At 46.9% G+C, this 20,102-nt stretch overlaps 1 protein-coding gene across 3 annotated transcripts in view; it reads left to right on the top strand.

Annotated features, from left to right (window-relative positions):
- The window catches only part of LOC139049038 (uncharacterized), a 48,150-nt gene that overhangs the window by 13,578 nt on the left and 14,470 nt on the right, over positions 1 to 20,102 (top strand). For 2 of the 3 annotated variants that reach the window (XM_070524122.1, XM_070524121.1), the window contains exons 8-16: positions 874 to 1,095; positions 1,984 to 2,001; positions 3,763 to 3,987; positions 5,985 to 6,002; positions 7,759 to 7,983; positions 8,869 to 8,886; positions 10,145 to 10,297; positions 13,853 to 14,009; positions 18,086 to 18,248. In XM_070524122.1, coding sequence (XP_070380223.1) covers positions 874 to 1,095; positions 1,984 to 2,001; positions 3,763 to 3,987; positions 5,985 to 6,002; positions 7,759 to 7,983; positions 8,869 to 8,886; positions 10,145 to 10,297; positions 13,853 to 14,009; positions 18,086 to 18,248 — 1,199 coding nt within the window. The remainder of the gene's footprint in view (positions 1 to 873; positions 1,096 to 1,983; positions 2,002 to 3,762; positions 3,988 to 5,984; positions 6,003 to 7,758; positions 7,984 to 8,868; positions 8,887 to 10,144; positions 10,298 to 13,852; positions 14,010 to 18,085; positions 18,249 to 20,102) is intronic. The other variant, XM_070524123.1, reaches the window with a different exon arrangement.

Raw genomic sequence — 20,102 nt, 5'->3', positions numbered from 1 at the left:
ATATTTGGTATTGTGGATTACTCGACCACAATATATACGGGGCGATAAAGGAGCAACTCTACAGTGAGAGAAGACTTGATAAGGCAGAAAATAAGCAAAAGCAAAATGCGGGTGGCATCTTCGCCCGCATTTCAATGACGTCACAGATTTATTTGACGCCACTCCACGTCAAGCGACTCTCTCTGACATCGTAAAATGTGGCCGACGTCAGCTTGGGCCTATAGTTGTGTTTCCTCTATTTGTCTATATGGACTTCTTTGCCTCCTGAAACACCCCAAAAAAGAGCAGACTTTGCAAGTTCCGAGAACCTGTCTGTTCCAACGGTTCAAATACGAGAAAATTTTTTGAACCTTATGACGTCATCCTCGCATATATCGGCGCTAAAATTCCAGCGTGCACTTTGGGAGATAATAGCAGTTTGACCATTCATGTTGTCTTCTAGTAACCAAGCGCGCAAACCGGAAAAAATAACCGAAAAAAGAGTTTCACGTCAGTATTATATCAGTCTAAACTGAATGCACGTGTTTAATGCGCGGAAGAAGCGTGAGACCGGTGCATACGTGTCCAATATATTTACAGAGGTAGTTCTTTGCCGGCGTAGATCACCTCGCCTATTAGAAGAAGCGCCCAAATTAAAACGTGTACACAGACGGAGTAGAGAGAACAACAGCTCTTCCTGTCTGCTTTATCTGTGTGTGTCCTAATTTGCGCCCCTCTGCTAATCACTGCGCATCACCAACTGGTCAAATGAGAAGCATCTTGTCTGTTCAGCGTATAGTTGTTCTTTTTCGCGGGTAGTTATAGCCAATTTAATTCGTTTATCGTCAAGAAAACACCACCGTCACCTGATAATCGTTTCTTATTCGCCCGAAGCCCCGATGAACACCACGGTCAGCCAACCAATTACAAAGCCCTTAACGCCGGCTAAGACCACGCGGAAGGCGACAACTAGAATGGCGCCGACAACGACACGGCCGACGATGACGCCGACGACCGCAGCGCCACCGCCACCACCGACGGCGGCTCCGAGCACTAGGCGAAGCCCGACGACTACGACCAAAAAACCAACAACGAGACCACCACCGTCGACTACAAGTGAGTGGCCGGTTCTCGTCGGATCTCGCGTATTAGAAAAAAAAGGCTAACTTTAACGAAACATCGCTTCAGCTAAGTTGGTAATAATTGAATCGGTACTGTGCTTTACCACTGAGCAGTCTTGGCAAAAGCTGCAAGGGTGGTAATTGTGTGGTTTTCGTAATTAGCAGCCTTTCATTAGCGCCTTAGTGGACGGCGCCTGCACCTGCCGGTTAGTGGACGTGACGTAAGGAGCCGTCACGTGGTGTGGAAAGTTTTAAAGCGCGCCGTGGGGAGCGTCAAGTCTCGGAGGCAATGCAGAGGTGCCGCACGTTCTGAGTCGGGCGTCACTTCCGGTGTAACAGAGGACGGACTTTTTTTTCTTCTTCTTTCGGGTTCGGTACGAAAAACGTCAACTTTTGCGAGCATTTTGTGCGGCATCCACTCGCATTACAAACGTGGAATTTTGCACGGAGCTTCACAGTGCTAGATGCCGGGCTATAGTTGGTATTTGGTGATTTAACAGATGGCGCTTGTGTATTTCGTTTCCCTTCTGTGTCGTTCTATGTTAAAGAGCTACGAAGTTACATTTTGCATGGAGACTGCTATATATGTGCGCACTATCCGAAGCTAGGCGTTTCACGCGGTTAAAAATTTTGTTGCAGTTGGTCAGAGGCCATTGCTGTAATATTTTCGGGTGTCCGAGTGGGAGGAAGGGGAGGGGGGAGGGGCGGGGCTAAGCAAGAAATATTTTTTGTGAGTGAGCCTGAGTCACAGAGCGCGGTGTGAGTGAGTTCCGTGCATTTTTGCCAAAGTATGGTTTTAACCATAGGGTGGCTAATAAATGGGCTTGCTAACACTAGTTCATTAGACTAACGCCATGCATCTTCATCCTTTTTTTCATTCAAGCTTCGACGCCGAAAGTTCGTAAGTTACATTTGAAGGCCCCGCCTGCACCTTCCATTTCCTTCGTCGCATGCCTTTATCAGAAAGTCGTACTGACAAAAAGGCAGTGGCGCAGAAATGTCACGGTCTTGGGAGTATGACCAAAGCTGAGGTCACTGCGTGCATTATCATTCAGTGCCGCTTTGTTCGTTATCCTCTTATGTGCGCCTCTTGAACGTGAAGTCATTTTGTGATAAATGATCGGCAGAACAACAAAAAGAAGCTGGTGATTCTTGGACAAGCTAACTGGCTTCCCTCGCTAAACCTTATAGCTTAACATTCGATTACATGTATCCAAAAAACTGTATCCAAGAAACGCCCGCCACCGTGACGTACAGTTTTCGCCTGATGCGCTGGTGCTCCTGTGGTCGCCCTCTCGTCACGTCGGACTTTCAGAAAAGCTGCTTTCGCGATACACAGGGCCCTACCGCGTGCTTCGCCAGGTGACGCCTGTGACGTACGAAATTGCTCCTGTGTGCTCAAACTCATCCTCTACTCTGGCATCTAGTGATGTCGTGCACGTCAGTAGGCTCAAGGCCTACTACACTGCTTCCGAGTCCGGCGTTTAGTCACTCCGGGACGGCGCTTTTGCTGCCGGGGGTAGTGCTATGGAACAATGTTTACAATGATGAGGAGTCGAGTAGTTAGAAGACGACGACGACGATTAGAGGCTAGCGCAGGCTGTTGCCTCTTGGGCAAGTGCGGCGTATTGCCTTGTAAATATACTTGTACATAGCTTTTCGTCTGCGTCTTCCTACGTAACAATATTCAGCTTACATAGCTTTTGCGGTAACTGCCCCCACCCCCCGCCCCCAAACACACAACTTTTCTTCACTGAGAGACCAAAACGAAAGTTAGGTTGAGATACATAATTTTAGGTATTTTGAATTACTCGACTACAATATATACGGGGCGATAAAAGAGCAACTCTACCGTGAGGGGAGACTTGATAAGGCAGAAAAGAAGCAAAAGCGACAAGCGGGTGGCATCTTCGCCCGCATTTCTGGGACGTCACGGATATTTTTGACACCACTCCACGTCAAGTGTGACTCTCTCTGACATCTTCAAATGTGGCCGCCGTCAGCTTGGGCCTATAGTTGTATTTTCTTTATTTGTATATATGAACTTCTTTGCCTCCTCAAACACCCGAAAAAAGACCAGACTTTGCAAGTTCCGAGAACCTGTCTGTTCCAACGGTCCAATTACGAGAAAATTTTATGAACCTTATGACGTCACCCTCGCATATATCGGCACCTGCATTCCAGCGTGCAGTTTAGGAGGTAATAGCAGTTTGACCATTCATGTTGTCTTCTAGTAATCAAGCGCACACCGGAAAAAGCACCAAAAATAGAGTTTCACGCCAATATTATGTCAGTCTTAACTGAATGCACGTGTTTAATGCGCGGAAGAAGCGTGAGACCGGTGCATACATGTCGAATATATTTACAGAGGGAATTCTTTGCCGGCGTAGATCACCTGCCCTATTAGAAGAAGCGCCCAAATTAAGACGTGTACACAGTCGGAGTAGAGAGAACAACAGCTCCTACAGTCTGCTTTATCTGTGTGTGTCCTAATTTGCGCCACTCTGCTAATTACTGCGCATCACCAACTGACCAAATGAGAAGCATCTTGTCTGTTCAGCGTATAGTCGTTCTTTTTCGTTGGTAGTTATAGCCAATTTAATTCGTTTATCGTCAAGAAGACACCACCGTCACCTGATAATCGTTTCTTATTTGCCCGAAGCCACGACGAAACCCACGGTCCGCCAACCAGTTACAAAGCCCTCGACGCCGGCTACGACCACGCGGAAGGCGACAACTAGGATGGCGCCGACAACGACACGGCGACCGACGACGACGCCGACGACCGCAGCGCCGCCGCCACCACCGACGACGCCTCCGAGCACTACGCCAAGGCCGACGACGACGACCAAAAAACCAACAACGAGACCACCACCGCCGACTACAAGTGAGTGGCCGGTAGTCGTCGGATCTCGCGTTTAAAAAAACAAAAATGCTAACTTCAACGAAACATCGCTTCAGCTTAGTTGGTAATAACTGAATCGGTGTGGTGCTTTACCACTGAGCCATCTTGGCAAAAGCTGCAGGGGTGGTAATTGTGCGATTTTCGTAGTTAGCAGCCTTTCATTAGCGCCTTAGTGGACGGCGCCTGCAACTGCCGGTTAGTGGACGTGACGTAAGGAGCCGTCACGTGGTGTGCGAAGTATTGAAGCGTGCCGTGGACAGCGCCAAGTCTGGGAGGCAATGCAGAGGTGCCGCGCTTTCTGAGTCGGGCGTCACTTCCGGTGTAACAGAGGACGGACTTTTTTTTCTCTTCTTGTTTCGGGTTCGGTACGAAAAACGTCAACAATTCGAGCCTTTTTGTGCGGCATCCACACGTATTACATACGTGGAATTTTGCACGGAGCGTAAAGGGAAGGTGAAGAGTCTGTCGAATTCAATAAGACGCTCATATACGGATGCGGGAACCTTATAAACCATGTAGGTAAAATTTTGGTTTTTTTTTCAATTAGGAGCGACGTAATCGTCAGTTGAAATTGCGCTGTAGCTCCGCCCCCCGTCGAATGACGCGTGCTGCTGCTGACGCTGACGATGCGAGAGGAGACCGGAAACCGCGGTGTTGTGACGTCAACTCTAGTGTTTCGTTCCTTCGCAGCGTCCGCGACCGTGCCTGACCGCGCTTGTTTCTGCGTGCGTGCCATCGTATTCTGCTTCGATCGACCCTGCATTCCTTTGTTGGTGCGTCTGCGTGCATGTAGAATGGTAGTCAACGTGCGCGGTAGTCAACGTGAGTGGAAATCAACGTGAGTGGTAGTCAACGCGCTGGTCAACAGATGAAGGTCACTACACGTACTGCATGAACCGGGAAGCTTTTCACGCGTTTAAACAGACTTTGTAAATTGCCGACATCTTTGGACAGCGCACAAATGCCGACGGTCGCATCCAAGCTTACGTTCCACGAGGAGCCATGCAGGAAGACACTACAGTTGTTTGACCGGAAACGAGCTCACTAGAACGGCAGAAGATCGGCGAGATCACTAAGTCGCTTTGCAAAAAACATACTCACCAAAGAGCATTAACAACACGAGGAGATCCCAAGAGTTTGCTTTCGTTCGCGTCGAAAGCACTGCTCGCCCCAGCATCGTTTGCTTCTTCGAGAGGCCGGATCTTCGCAATCGGCTCGTACATGTAGGGAGTAACGCCGAACTCCTCAGAAAAACGCAGTCTCTCTAAATTTTCCATTACCGTCTCAGAAAAACAGCACCAAACTACCTGGCACCGCGCTTCATGTGTAGCGGCAGCGGTCGGTTACTAGTGTTGACGTCACGAGGCGCCCGACCGATCACAGGCGGAAACGAGACGCGCGAGCTGGGCGTGTCCGCTGCTGCAGTTTTCGTCGAAATAAAATATATTAGCGCTTTCTTTCACAAAATTTCGATGCGATATTCAAATTCGGAGGGTTGAAAACTATTATGTAGAGACGTTCACTCATTTTTTCTGGAAAACCTTTCAGCTTCCCTTTAGCAGTGCTAGATGCCGGGCTATGGTTGGCATTTGTTGATGTAACAGATGGCGCTTGTGTATGTCATTTCACTTCTGTGTGGTTCTATGTTAAAGCACTACGAAGTTACATTTTAAATGGAGACTGCTAAATATGTGCGTACTATCCGAAGCTAGGCGTTTCACGCGGTTAAAAATTTCGCTGCAGTTGGTCAGAGGCGATTGCTGTAATATTTTCGGGAGTCCAAGTGAGAGGAAGGGGAACGGGGGCAAAGAAAGAAATATATTTTGTGAGTGAGCCTGAGTCACAGAGCGCGGTCTGAGTGACTTCCGTGCGTTTTCGCCAAAGTATGGTTTTAGCCATAGGGTGGCTAAAAAATGAGCTTGTTAACACTAGTTCATTAGACTAACGTCATGCATCTTCATCTCTTTTTTTCGTTCAAGCTTCGACGACGAAAGTTCGTAAGTTACATTCGAAGGCCCCGCCTGCACCTTCCATTTCCTTCGTCGCATGCCTTTATCAGAAAGTCGTACTGACAAATAGGCAGTGGCGCAGAAATGTCACGGTCTTGGGAGTATGACCCAAGCTGAGGTCATTGCGCGCATCATCATTCAGTGCCGGTTTGTTCGTTATCCTCTTATGTGCGCCTCTTGAACGGGAAGTCATTTTGCGATAAATGATCGACAGAACAACAAAAAGAAGCTGGTGATTCTTGGACAAGCTAACTGGCTTCCCTTGCTAAACTGTATAGCTTAACATTGGATTACATGTATCCAAAAAACTGTATCCAAGAAACGCCCACTACCATGACGTACAGTTTTCGCCTGATGCGCTCTTGCTCCTGTGGTCGCCCTCTCGTCACGTCAGACTTTCAGAAAAGCTCCTTTGGCGATACACAGGGCCCTACCGCGTGCTTCACCAGGTGACGCCTGTGACGTACGAAATTGCTCCTGTGTGCTCAACCTCATCCTCTACTCTGGCATCTAGTGATGTCGTGCACGTCAGTAGGCTCAAGGCCTACTACACTGCTTCCGAGTCCGGCGTTTAGTCACTCCGGGACGGCGCTTTTGCCGCCGGGGGTAGTGCTACGGAACAGTGTTTACAATGATGAGGAGTCGAGTAGTTAGAAGACGACGACGACGACAATTAGAGGCTAGCGCAGGCTGTTGCCTCTTGGCCAAGTGCGGCGTATTGCCTTGTAAATATACTTGTATATAGCTTTTCGTCTGCGTAACCATATTCAGCTTACATAGCTTTTGCGGTAACTGCCCCCACCCCCCGCCCATAAGCACACAACTTGTCTTCTTCACTTAGAGACCAAAACGAAATTTAGGTTGAGATATATAATTTTTGGTATTGTGGATTACTCGACTACTATATATACGGGGCGATAAAAGAGCAACTCTACCGTGAGAGGAGACTTGATAAGGCAGAAAAGAAGCAAAAGCGAAATGCGGGAGGCATCTTCGCCCGCATTTCTGTGACGTCACGGATTTATTTGACGACAGTCCACGTCAAGTGACTCTCCCTGACATCGTAAAATGTGGCCGGCGTCAGCTTGGGCCTATAGTTGTATTTCCTTTATTTCTATATATGGACTTCTTTGCCTCCTGAAACACCCCAAAAAAGACCAGACTTAGCAAGTTCCGAGAACTTGTCTGTTCCAACGGTCCAAATACGAGAAAATTCACTGAAACCTATGACGTCACCCTAGCATATATCGGCACTAGCATTCCAGCGTGCAATTTAGGAGGTAATAGCAGTTTGACCATTCATGTTGTCTTCTAGTAATCAAGCGCACACCGGAAAAAATCACCGAAAGAAGAGTTTCACGCCAATATTATATCAGTCTAAACTGAATGCACGTGTTTAATGCGCGGAAGAAGCGTGAGACCGGTGCATACGTGTCCAATATATTTACAGAGGGAGTTCTTTGCCGGCGTAGATCACCTGCCCTATTAGAAGAAGCGCCCAAATTAACACGTGTACACAGTCGGAGTAGTGAGAACAACAGCTATTGCTGTCTGCTTTATCTGTGTGTGTCCTAACTTGCGCCCCTCTGCTAATCACTGCGCATTACCAACTGGGCAAATGAGAAGCATCTTGTCTGTTCAGCGTATAGTTGTTCTTTTTCGCGGGTAGTTATAGCCAATTTACTTCGTTTATCGTCAAGAAGACACCACCGTCACCTGATAATCGTTTCTTATTTGCCCGAAGCCACGACGAAATCCACGGTCCGCCAACCAGTTACAAAGCCCTCGACGCCGGCTACGACCACGCGGAAGGCGACAACTAGAATGGCGCCGACAACGACACGGCGGCCGACGACGACGCCGACGACCGCAGCGCCGCCGCCACCACCGACGACGCCTCCGAGCACTACGCCAAGGCCGACGACAACGACCAAAAAACCAACAACGAGACCACCACCGCCGACTACAAGTGAGTGGCCGGTTCTCGTCGGATCTCGCGTTTTAAAAAAAAAAGGCTAACTGTAACGAAACATCGCTTCAGCTAAGTTGGTAATAACTGAATCGGTACTGTGCTTTACCACAGAGCCATCTTGGCAAAAGCTGCAGGCGTGGTAATTGTGTAATTTTCTTAATTAGCAGCCTTTCATTAGCGCCTTAGTGGACGGCGCCTGCACCTGCCGGTTAGTGGACGTGACGTAAGGAGCCGTCACGTGGTGTGCGAAGTATTGAAGCGTGCCGTGGACAGCGCCAAGTCTCGGAGGCAATGCAGAGGTGCCGCGCGTTCTGAGTTGGGCGTCACTTCCGGTGTAATAGAGGACGGACTTTTTTTTTCTTCTTCTTTCGGGTTCGGTACGAAAAACGTCAACTTTTGCGAGCCTTTCTGTGCGGCATCCACTCGAATTACAAACGTGGAATTTTCCACGGAGCTTAACAGTGCTAGATGCCGGGCAATATTTGCTATTTGATATTGTAACAGATGGCGCTTGTGTTTGTCGTTTGCCTTCTGTGTCGTCCTATGTTAAAGCAGTACGAAGTTACATATTGCATGGAGACTGCTATATATGTGCGCACTATCCGAAGCGAGGCGTTTCACGCGGTTAAACATTTTGTTGCGGTTGGTCAGAGGCCATTGCTGTAATATTTTCGGGTGTCCGAGTGAGAGGAAGGGGAGGGGGGGGGGGCTAAGCAAGAAATATTTTTTGTGAGTGAGCCTGAGTCACAGAGCGCGGTCTGAATTAATTCCGTGCATTTTTGCCAACCTGTGGTCTTAGCCATAGGTTGCCTAATAAATGAGCTTGCTAACACTAGTTCCTTAGACTAACGTCATGCATCTTCATCTCTTTTTTCATTCAAGCTTCGGCGCCGAGAGTTCGTAAGTTACATTTCAAGGCCCCGCCTGCACCTTCCATTTCCTTCGTCGCATGCCTTTATCAGAAAGTCGTACTGACAAAAAGGCAGTGGCGCAGAAATGTCACGGTCTTGCGAGTATGACCCAAGCTGATGTCACTGCGTGCATTATCATTCAGTGCCGGTTTGTTCGTTATCCTCTTACGTGAGCCTCTTGAACGTGAAGTCATCTTGTGATAAATGGTCCGCAGAACAACAACGACAAAAAGAAGCTGGTGATTCTTGGACAAGCTAACTGGCTTCCCTTGCTAAACCGTATAGCTTAACATTCAATGACGTGTAGCCAAAAAACTTTGGAGCTGTCTACAAGAGGTATAAATCGAGTCAACGTAACCTCATTAATGGTTTTCCGGAGTGAGTAAAGCGGCACATTACTCGACAGTTTACTTGCCAGCAGTCGAGCAATGTTCCACACCAAATTGCAATATTCCTTCGAAATTTGAGCATGAACAATGCAGCGGTAAGCACAAAGATTTTCTCGCTTTTTTTTTGAACATTTTAAGCGCAGTACGCACGTCCTGGCATAAAGAATCTTTCAGATTGCACTAATTCTTCTGGGCAATTAAAACTGTTAAAACACTGTTTGATACACGATTCTTTTCTCTTCGAAACGCACACGAAAGCTACGCGCAAGAGCTCAATGCTTGTGTCGTGTCTCTTCTATTCGAACGCGTCGAAAGGACATTAAATAAGATAAAGACAAAAACGTTATTCGACATATGTCATAAATTAACCTTATTACAATACCGAAAATGCCGATCTTATTGTGAGAGAAGCCTTCGTAATCCGGAAAAGACTGCATGACAATTAACAGGTACCGTCACCGGCTTCGGGTTTTGGCTCCGTCTCACCGTGACGTCATAGATATCGACGGTGAAGATCGCAACTGCACTGTATTCGCGTAGAGCCAAAGACATGTAGCTTAACATTTGTCAATAAATATTACTCAACTGCAAATTCCCAAGTAATGATAATAAAAAAAGATACTGCGATGTCTTTGACGTCAGTCTCTGAAGTGAAATTTTAAGAAATCAAACTTTGACGTTCCTTTACTGATCTTTTAATCAACCTATTACCGCAAAATTAAAAGAAAACAGAACCCTCGTTTTAAAGAGTCGGTATTTTAGCATTGTAAACCAATGTAGATGTAGTGTTTCGCTTCAGTGACGCTTTGAAAGAAATTAAAGCTGCGTCTTTCGGTCGTTCCACTCCCGCGACGCCAGGCCCATACACGCTCATCTGCGTGTTCGAGGCGCTACGTGTGCTGTGGAACAAGACCTACTCGTGCACCGACTACGTCTACATCCGGTTCTTCACGTACAGCAAGGAGAATAACCCGAACGAACCGGTGGTGTTCGAGAAGAAGAGGCTCAGAGGTGACCAAGTTGCGATGCGCCTTTGCCCCTTTATTTTTCCCTATTTTAAAGGCACTCACAGCCAATTCTTCTGGAACCTTTCTCTTTATCGTAACGGTAAGCTTAGTTGTCGAGTGTTCAATCATACCGTGGTAACGCTCAAAAGCCCGCGGAACAGTTGTCTGATAATTATAATTTCTCGCAATCTGCATTGAGGATGTAGTCGTGCTCAATAAACATGCTGGCAACAGTGATAGGTGATCGCGATAACGATTGTACGCCGGCATTGGTGGGAGGGGGACGGACGACAGGTGCGGCTCTAGCTGTGAGAAAGGGACATTTTGTTTATTAAGCCGATATTTCGGCGGTTCATTTGTACTCAAACGTTGAATTAACTTTACAATAATAGCTAGTGTCCAAATCTACGCCCCCTGCCGCGGATTCCTCCGAGCAACGCAAACTGCATGATCTCGAAGGCCGTGCAATTTTTCTGGCTGCATGCGCCAAGGCTTTTTTTTTGCATGGCAAGCTCAGAGGATGTCAGTAGTGCTATTATTGGAGCGCTGGCACCCATTCACGGCACGATTCGTCAATGGCATTTTGTATCTCGAATTGAAAGCCGTTTCCGGGAGGAATCTTCGACGCTGAGCGCATAAACCGGGTGCAGCGGATAAGCACCTCGTCTTGCCGCGGCATAAGGCAGTTGAAACTGCTCCTTGTAGTCGCGTAGTTACGCACAGCCAATACTGATTGCCGCATAACAGGATGCGCACCAGGAGCGTTACGTCATCGCTATACACAGGCAGAGCGGCTTCAACGCACTTAGCTAGAGAGCTCCACGCTCGCATACTTCTTTATCTACATTCGTTTCCAAATGACCTCGACGAATGCAGCATTTTGACAGCTTACATTCACGGTTTAAAACGGCAATTTTTTTTGTTCAGAACGCGACATAGAGCTGAAAAGAGGAATGCCAACTCGCGCAGAACATGTTGCCCTGTTCACTCGACAGCTAGCTGTATCCAACAACTCGAGATCTGCTTTTTATAGTCGAAATTTGAAGCCTGGTAAATATACCAGATCTCATTTACGTACTCAGTTGTCGTAAAATGATGTGAAAGTTAACCCCGCGATCCGAATGAGGTTTAATTAGCCGTCACGTAGATTCCCTTCTTGCACCATCTGCATGCCTAGTAGCTATAGCTCTTGCTTCAAAGGTATTCCGAAGTTCACGTTGAAAAAAAAAAAACGCCGCATCCCACCTTCACCATTCGCCAAGTTAAGAAGTACTAGGAATAAAAAATGTGTCACCTTTATTAAAAGAACGCACTCGTAATGCGCACAAAATAGTGAGTGGCATTCCCCAAGTATGCATATCATTAAACTTTGGCCCTTTCACCCTCCCGCTGCACCTTAAATGCGCGTTCATTCATCTGGATTTCATTCGTCTGAAATGTACATGCGTGTTACAAAATGAAAAGAAAAATCCACCGTTGACTACGATACTCCCTAATGCGAAACTTGGGCGCAGCTTCATTTCGCGATCTTTCGGCTGACGCGGACAATCTGTCGCGTGCGGCACGTTGCAACCAGAGCGAAGCGTGGCGCGACTGCTTCGCTCGCTAATCGGGGCATCGCGAGAGCTAGGCAGCGCACGCGTGGGTGCGATTCACAGCAGCCGCCGCAGACAGGCCTCCGCTCATGCAGCGCTTTGTTTCCATACGTGGTATTGGTGGCTTCATACGCGGACAGACGACGCGGGCTACTCTGGCGCCACCTCGTAGCCATCGTCACCGCGGAGCCCGTGTTGCGCGGCGCTACGCTTTTCTCCTCACGCTTTCGCCATACCCTCATTAAAACTTCTTTCTGGGCGAGTTGGTGCATACTTGACATAAAAACTGTTTACAGCGCAAACACATGCAACCACAAAGTAAGGGACAGGACACAAGCGCTTGTGTCCGGTCCCTTACTTTGTGGTTGCATGTGTTTGCGCTGTAAACAGTTTTTATGTCAAGTACGCCATACCCTCCTCCTCCGCTTTCCTCCTTCGCTGTCGCCGTCTTTCATCGCACGCGGTGCTCCGCGTTCGCTCTTTCGCTCTTTCGCTGTGCTCGGTCACTCGGTTACGAGGTACGACGCTCGCCTCAGAAATGGGCGCCTAAGAGCTGCGCTTAAAATCCTCATGTCGTCATCTCCGAATTTCGGCGAAGCCGAAGCTCCGTACTCGTACTGGTCAGGTTATTTTTTTCATTGAATTTTTTTTCAACTGAAGGCGTACGTCCGAAGGAAGGTGGGACTCTTACGGAGATTTTCCGGACATGCCACAACGTTGTTCTACTACTTGCTTATGTATGTGTTCCATTTATATTGACGACCTTCGACTTTCTCGATGGGATCAAAAGTTGAATGGACCGTTCGGAAGCAAACAAGTATCTGTACCATTGTTCAAGCATGCCCGTGAGCCGTGATCACGTTCGACGACCTCCCCGCTTGCGACATGACTAGGATGCATCATCCGCCTGGAACTTAACGTAAAAAAAATATTTGGACAATTTTTCCAGAAGGTTTTTATCCGTGCAGAAAATGCTTCCTTGTGGCTTCTAAGGTAACAATGCGGAATTATGTGCCGTTTGTACGACCTTTCCTGTCGTTGCCGTGGCAAACGTGCACAAGACACGTGGGCATGTTGTCGCGCATTTCTGTAACAGAACGCAAAACGTGGCACCATGAGTGACGTTCACTTCAGGAGGCGAAGTATAGGCCTACACACCAAAAAGCGGGCGCGCGATATCAACACTCGGTGGCCCGCACGTCGCAGGTGCTGAAGTTTCTCCGTGAGCGCAGAACTTCGACCGGACGTCGACTGCCGGCCACGCCCACGCGACACAATGACGAGGCATGCACAGCGTGAAAAAAATAATATTGGCTAACAATTGACAAGACGCAGCACAGGCAGCCGCAACACAAGCAGCCGCAGCTAGCGTGCACAGGTCAATAAAACAACCAGCCCCGTTCACTTTGCGCAAAGCTAAAGCCCCTTAAACTTCGTAAAATACCGCCACGCTTTGAAGATTGCCGCCGTTTCCTCGCGCGCTCTGGCCGAGGCCAACGCCGCGTCGCTATTGGCCCAATAGCATCACGTGGGCCCTCGCGCCGTGCTTCAGCGCCATTTTTGCTCGAGAGGCGTCTACGGAGTGGCGAGGAGTGCATGTTGGCGCCGTTGCTACGCTCGAGCGGTGTAGGCGGCGCCACTGTCGGGAAGGGGGCGTGAAAGACAGGAGAAACGAGGAAAGAAGGTGGAGGAGGAGAGTGCCACTACTTTACTAACGTTAAGGGGCATTACGCAAAGCTCGATCGCAGCGCCCTCACCTTCCCTAGGAATAAGCCGCGCGCGCATGGCTTGAGTGGAGGAGGTGCCGAAAAACTGAGGAGCTGTCAGCCGGTCGTAAAGTTGTACGGTTTATCAACGAGGTTTGTGGCAGCTGAGCGATCGTCAAGTAAAAAAAATTTATTCGCTTTCTTGTTTGCTCTTACGGAAACTGTACTTACGTGCCGAAAAAAAAAATGTGCTTGCAGATGGACTCGTGCATATGTACTACGACGACAGCCCCGACGAATGGAGACCGTTCTCCTCCTACCGAAACCTCGACAATAAAGTGAAGATCGCCATGTCACGACACCCAGGAACCCGCTGGTATTTGGGCGTTTGGGGTTCCGCCTACATGAGGCTCATGTGAGTTAAGTGCCTGCGCGGGGCAGCCTGTTAAATCTTAACACTGTCTTAACGTGGCCTCCGTGATCCACCGCGCGAAAATGTCGCACCGCGCGTGCTCCGCCGAATCCCGAAGGCCTTGCTCTCAGCCATAGGGGTCCTTGCAATACCGTGTTTAGATAAAAAATAAACCTCGCGCGACCGACCACGTGAATTTCTCCATAGGTGCTGTGCAAATACCCAAAAAATTATGGTTCAGTCTGTTATGAACGTGGCTTGGCACAAAATAATGAAATTTTTTTTAGGGTGAAATGTTCATGTAATGCGAACTCAAGGTGCTTCAGCTTCGCAATCGCAAATATGTGAAGCCAATTGACAATGAAACCAAGGAGAGCATCGAGTTAATTACTTGTTGATTAATTCATATATAGAAATGATAAAGACGAGGGAAATTAGAAGAAATAACTAATTGCCGCTCTTTGGTCCCGAATAGAGGTAATCGCATTAGGCGTGCAACGCTCTTGACAACTTTGCTGTGTGTGTGCGCGTGTGTGTGTGTGTGTGCGTGGGTGCGTGCGTGCGTGCGTGCGTGCGTGCGTGCATATTTTTGTCCGTCACGACCTTATGAAGCCAGCAGATGGTTTGGTGGCCTTCGGTGTAGCATAGCCGGTAGTGCGTCACACGCGTAAAGGCCAGAATACATGGAGCGAACTTTCACGACGAAGTTCGGGCGGCAAAAAATCTGCCGCGGCGCGACGCCGGATGTTCGTCGGGCTGCGCTACATGGAGCGAAGACACGGCGGCCGCCGCCGGCGAGTCGCTGCGGTGTTATCAGTGTGGCTAGACGAGGCAAAAGCGCTGTAGTGAAACACATGACAAAAAAAATAAACTTTAACGACAACTATTATTGCTTTTAAATTGCGGAACACTCTAAAAACGCGTAAAATTTTGTTTAGAAATGTCCCACAGGATGGCACGCTTCTGAACAGCCGAAATTAATTTGTCGTTACATTCCAACCGCGCCTCTTTGGATACCATGAATACGAAAAGCGGGAGACCAGCGTGAACGATAGAGCGGGATCGCGATACACGGACAAGCGGGGAAGCCAGGTCGGAAGTCGGGGGGGATAGTGAGACCTGATTGGCTCGCTTTGGGGCGCCGCTCGTTTGCCGCTTCCGGTATCGTCGACGCCCGACGAACTTTTCTGCGCCAGCTGGATCGGCGGCGAACGACGATTTCTCCGCCGCCGCGCGTCGCGCGTACGCCGCCGGGCGTCGAACGCCGACTATTCGTCGCATATTCGCTCCATGTATTCTGGCCTTAAGGTGAAGGTTATGGGTTCGGTCCCCACCGGCGACACGTTATCTTTTCGTTCACTTCCATTTCCCGCCCCCCCCTTTTTTTTTTCATTATTTCCCACACATCAATTTCAGCCGCAGCTATTCACCCCATGGATTCTTTTTAGAGATAAATTAAAGGCTTTAATTGAACAATACATACCTTCCAAACTTTTGAGAACTAGACGCCGGAAAGATGAACCCCTGGGTAGATAAGAAAATTCGCTCGCTAATTAACAAAAAACGCCGCCTGTATGCTTCGTATTTGAAGACTCGCAATCAATCTGTTTTCCATGAAATGCGTCATGTGAACTACAATATTAAGCAAGAAATAAAGATGAATAAACAAACTTATATTTCATCGCTTGACGCAAAGTTAAGGGATAATCCTAAAGAATTTTGGAAATTTGTTAAAATAAATGGTAAAGTGGACACAACTGTCCCCATTTTATCAGTTGGCGAGAAAACAGTGCTTGATGATTATGAGAAGGCTTGCTGTCTGAATTCCTATTTTAAAAGTGTTTTTTTCTGAGACAGACACTGGTGAACCGCCTGAAATACAAGAAATAGTCTATGAGAATATGCCTATGGTCACTGTCACATATAACGGTGTTCTGAAACTTATTTCCAATCTGAACAACAAATCAGCTGGCGGTCCTGATGGTATTCCGTCGCAGGTATTGAAATCCTGCTCTCAAGAAATTGCGCATTTTTTAGTCGCTCTGTTAAATAAATCATTAAATACCATTTCATTACCTGCAGAGTGGAAGGTAGCCCACGTCGTTCCCATACATAAAAACGGTCCCAAAAATGTACTAGAAAACTACAGGCCCATTTCTCTAACATGTGTATGTTGCAAAACATTAGAACACATCATATACAGTGCTGTGATGAAACACCTTCAAAGCAATAATTTTTTTTCGGATTTTCAACATGGATTTAGGTCCGGCTTGTCATGTACGACTCAACTGGTAAAGTTCGCTCACGATCTCTTTTACTCTTTTGACCTTGGATTCCAGGTAGACTGTATATTTTTAGATTTCCGGAAAGCTTTCGACACCGTTTCTCATGCATTGCTGTTAAATAAATTATCTTGTCTCGTTATACACCCTGCAATAGTACATTGGATTGGAAATTACCTGTCTGGACGAACACAGCATGTTTTAATAAACGGCACTAAATCAACACCTGTCACCGCAACCTCTGGCGTGCCCCAAGGGTCTGTTTTGGGGCCTTTGTTATTTTTAGTCTTTATAAATGACATTGTGCACAATCTAGAATGCAAAGTGAGGTTATATGCTGATGATTGTGCCATATACAAGAATGTAGAAAATGATTGTGATGTTAGTAGTTTGCAGAATGATCTAAACAAAATTCACGCTTGGTGCATTAATTGGGGCATGTCTTTGAACAATGCTAAATGCCAACTTGTGTCATTCACCCGTAAACGCTTTCCTGTGAGATCAGTGTATAAATTGGACGGACTACTTCTTGAAAAGGTCGAACACTACAAATACCTCGGGGTCTATTTTTCAGAAAATTTAACATGCAACAGACATATTGAATACTTAACCTTAAAATCATCTCGTATACTAAACCTTGTTAGACGTAATTTTTATAACGCCCCCCAGAAAGTAAAAGAACTGCTTTACATAACAAATATTCGTCCGGTACGCGAATACGCTTGCCAGGTATGGGACCCTCAAAGCTCTACACTTATAGAAAAGCTCGAACGCGTGCAAAACCGCGCTGCAAGATTTGTTTCTGGTAATTATAACTTCTGTAGCAGTATTACATTGCTTAAAGAGGACCTTGGTTGGAAAACACTAGCACACCGCCGATTAACTGCAAAATTAGAACTTTTTTTCCGAATCTACTTTGATCTCACGGGAATAAACAAGAACTTGTACATTTTCCCTCCCCACTTCATCTCTAAACGATGTGATCACGAGCTGAAAGTCCTTGAAATGCGCTGGCGTACTGATGTCTACCGTAATTCATTTTTTCCGCATGTTTCCGCACACTGGAATAGGCTTCCCAGGAGCATTGGTGAATGTAAAACGTGTTCAGAGTTTCTGTCTTTTTTGTCACGCAGTCTGTCGTAGTATATTATCCCGTTTTCTTTATATCATTTGGCTGGCATTACACTTCATGCGATAGTGTACTCTTTCCATTTTTGTCTTGCAAATTTGCACCGCATTTCACAAGACCGTTTTGCCGTCGAGATGACTCATCCATGTTACGTATTTTGTTACTATTACCACCTGTGCTCTGCTGTATCAAGTTTTTGTCACATGTTCACTTTTCTTCAATTTGTCCCCCCCTGCAATAATGCCCTTGTGGCGCTGCACGTACTTGTATAAATAAATAAATGCTATCCTTGGCTTCATTGCCTGTTGGTTTTATATTGGCGCAATTATATATATTATACTATGGAGTTTTTCGTGCCAAAACCACCATCTCATGATGAGGTACCCGGCAGTTGGGGACTCCAGAAATTTGGACCACCAGGGGTTATTTAAAGTGCATTCGTAATTGTATGTGTACATATATATATATATATATATATATATATATATATATATATATATATATATATATATATATATATGAGTGTGAACCACTAGTATAATCAGCTACGTCGACTCCTCAATGGCGTCAACCACTCTCTATACAATGTATCGTACCTTCCTTGCGGTTGAGTTTATAGCGGTGCTTCCAAAACGCGCTCTGCAAATACCCTTTGCTCCTCCTTCTAGGTCCGGTCTCTTCCACGCGTCGGTCGTGCGAAGGGCCCTGCACGACACGATACGGAGCAAGTTCAGCGACAAGCTGAACATGTCCTTCTTCCACGGGTTCGCCATCATCAACAGCATCATACGCGACACCAGGCCCCTGGGTCGCTCCGTCGATTTCAGCGATGTGCGTACACCCTGGGGAAGCGCTCCCTAGTTTCTGGGGTCGAATGCACAAAGCTCTACTCTCGTAAACGCTATTTCTTTCTCTCACTTTTTTTCTTTTCTTTTTGCCATTGAACAGATTTTAACGATAAGTGCTTACGTGCACCACATTTATGCCTACCCAATGAGGGAACGCTTTGATCGCTATGCCACATAAGAGTAATCGCTTCAAAAAAATTATTGTATTAGAAACTTCGCTAGAGTTGTTTAAATATGCGTAAGCATCGTGCGATTTGCTCATCTCCACGCAGACTGGCGTAGAGATAAGCATTAATATATAATTTTTTTCTTTCTCGCGATGATGTAATGCATTACATATAGCGATTCGTGTTACGTGAGAGAAGGACGGGTTTTTTCGCTAAGTAGGCATACAAATGCTTACGCATTTAAACCAGAACAGAATAAATTCGTACCCGCCGTGGTTGCTCAGTGGCTATGGTGTTGGGCTGCTGAGCACGAGGTCGCGGGACCGAATCCCGGTCACGGCGGCCGCATTTCGATGGGGGCGAAATGGGAAAAACACCCGTGTACTTAGACTTAGGTGCACGTTAAAGAACCCCAGGTGGTCAAAATTTCCGGAGTCCTCCACTACGGCGTGCCTCATAATCAGAAAGTGGCTTTGGCCCGTAAAACCCCAAATATTATTATTGTTATTAGAATAAATTCGAAAGGAAATAATGTTCGCGATGGTGAGTTTTTATCCTACGACCCCAGACTGAGAAGCCGAGGGTCCTACCCACTAGTCTAAACACCCATGCTTTCAGAGGGTGAACATATCTGGACCATGTGAATGTGTTGTACCGGTGGTGCAACACAAACGTCAAAGGAGAACTGGTGGTGGGATAAAAGCCATCTCTAGGACCACACGTAGTGCCGGCTTGGAACATTCTACACATTAGCAATGTTTCTGATTTAGCGAAAATTTAATGCCAACCACGATGCGTTTCGGCGGTCGAGAATACACCTTGTGTTGGAGCGTTCCTTCGCTGACCGAATTGCACCGATCTCTGATCGGTGGCATTTCAATCAGTCAGCATGCGTTTCGCGTCGCGCAACACAGATAAGCAGATAAGCATAGATAAGCAGTCAATGAGTTGATAAGGTGTGACATGGCGCTATATGGGTCTTGGCACGGTTGATAATGGTTCGACGCGGATGGATAAGGTGCTAAAGAACGATAACGGCTTTAAATGCTTGGAGCAGTTTTGAAAAGATTGACAAGGACCGATAAGGGTCGGGTCAAGTCCGATAAGGTTGGTAAGGAACGATAAATGTTGATAAGGATAGGATCATGTCCGATAAGGTTGATAAGGACAGATAGGGGTTGATAATGATCGGATAGATTGCGATAAGATTGATGATGACCGATAAGAGGTGGATCGATTTCAATAAAGTTAACAGTCGATAAGAGTTCATGAGGATCGGATCATGCCCGATAAAGTTGAAAAGGGCACATAAAGATTGATAATGATCGAATAGATTGAGATAAAGTTATGACGACCGATAAAAGTTGATAACGGTTGGATCTATTCCAATAATGGTCGATAACGGTTGATAAGGGCCAGATCTAGTACTATACGCTTGATAACCACCAGTAAAGGCTGATAAGGATTTATAGTGCTCGGATCGAATTTGGTAAGATTGATAATTACACCTGCATGGCGGCTGCATGCAGATAAGCAAATGACACAATGCATATCCTTATTTAGAAAATCGAGTGAAGCTTCTGTCTTAATTCCTTGTTCCTGTATTTTTTTTCTTCGCTTCTTTTCTGTCTATGGGTCATTCATGCCAACATGTTATAGGGTCAACATGG

Source organism: Dermacentor albipictus, chromosome 8 (assembly GCF_038994185.2).
Source record: "Dermacentor albipictus isolate Rhodes 1998 colony chromosome 8, USDA_Dalb.pri_finalv2, whole genome shotgun sequence".
Taxonomy (NCBI): domain Eukaryota; kingdom Metazoa; phylum Arthropoda; class Arachnida; order Ixodida; family Ixodidae; genus Dermacentor; species Dermacentor albipictus.
This window is presented reverse-complemented; position numbering and strand designations above follow the sequence as displayed.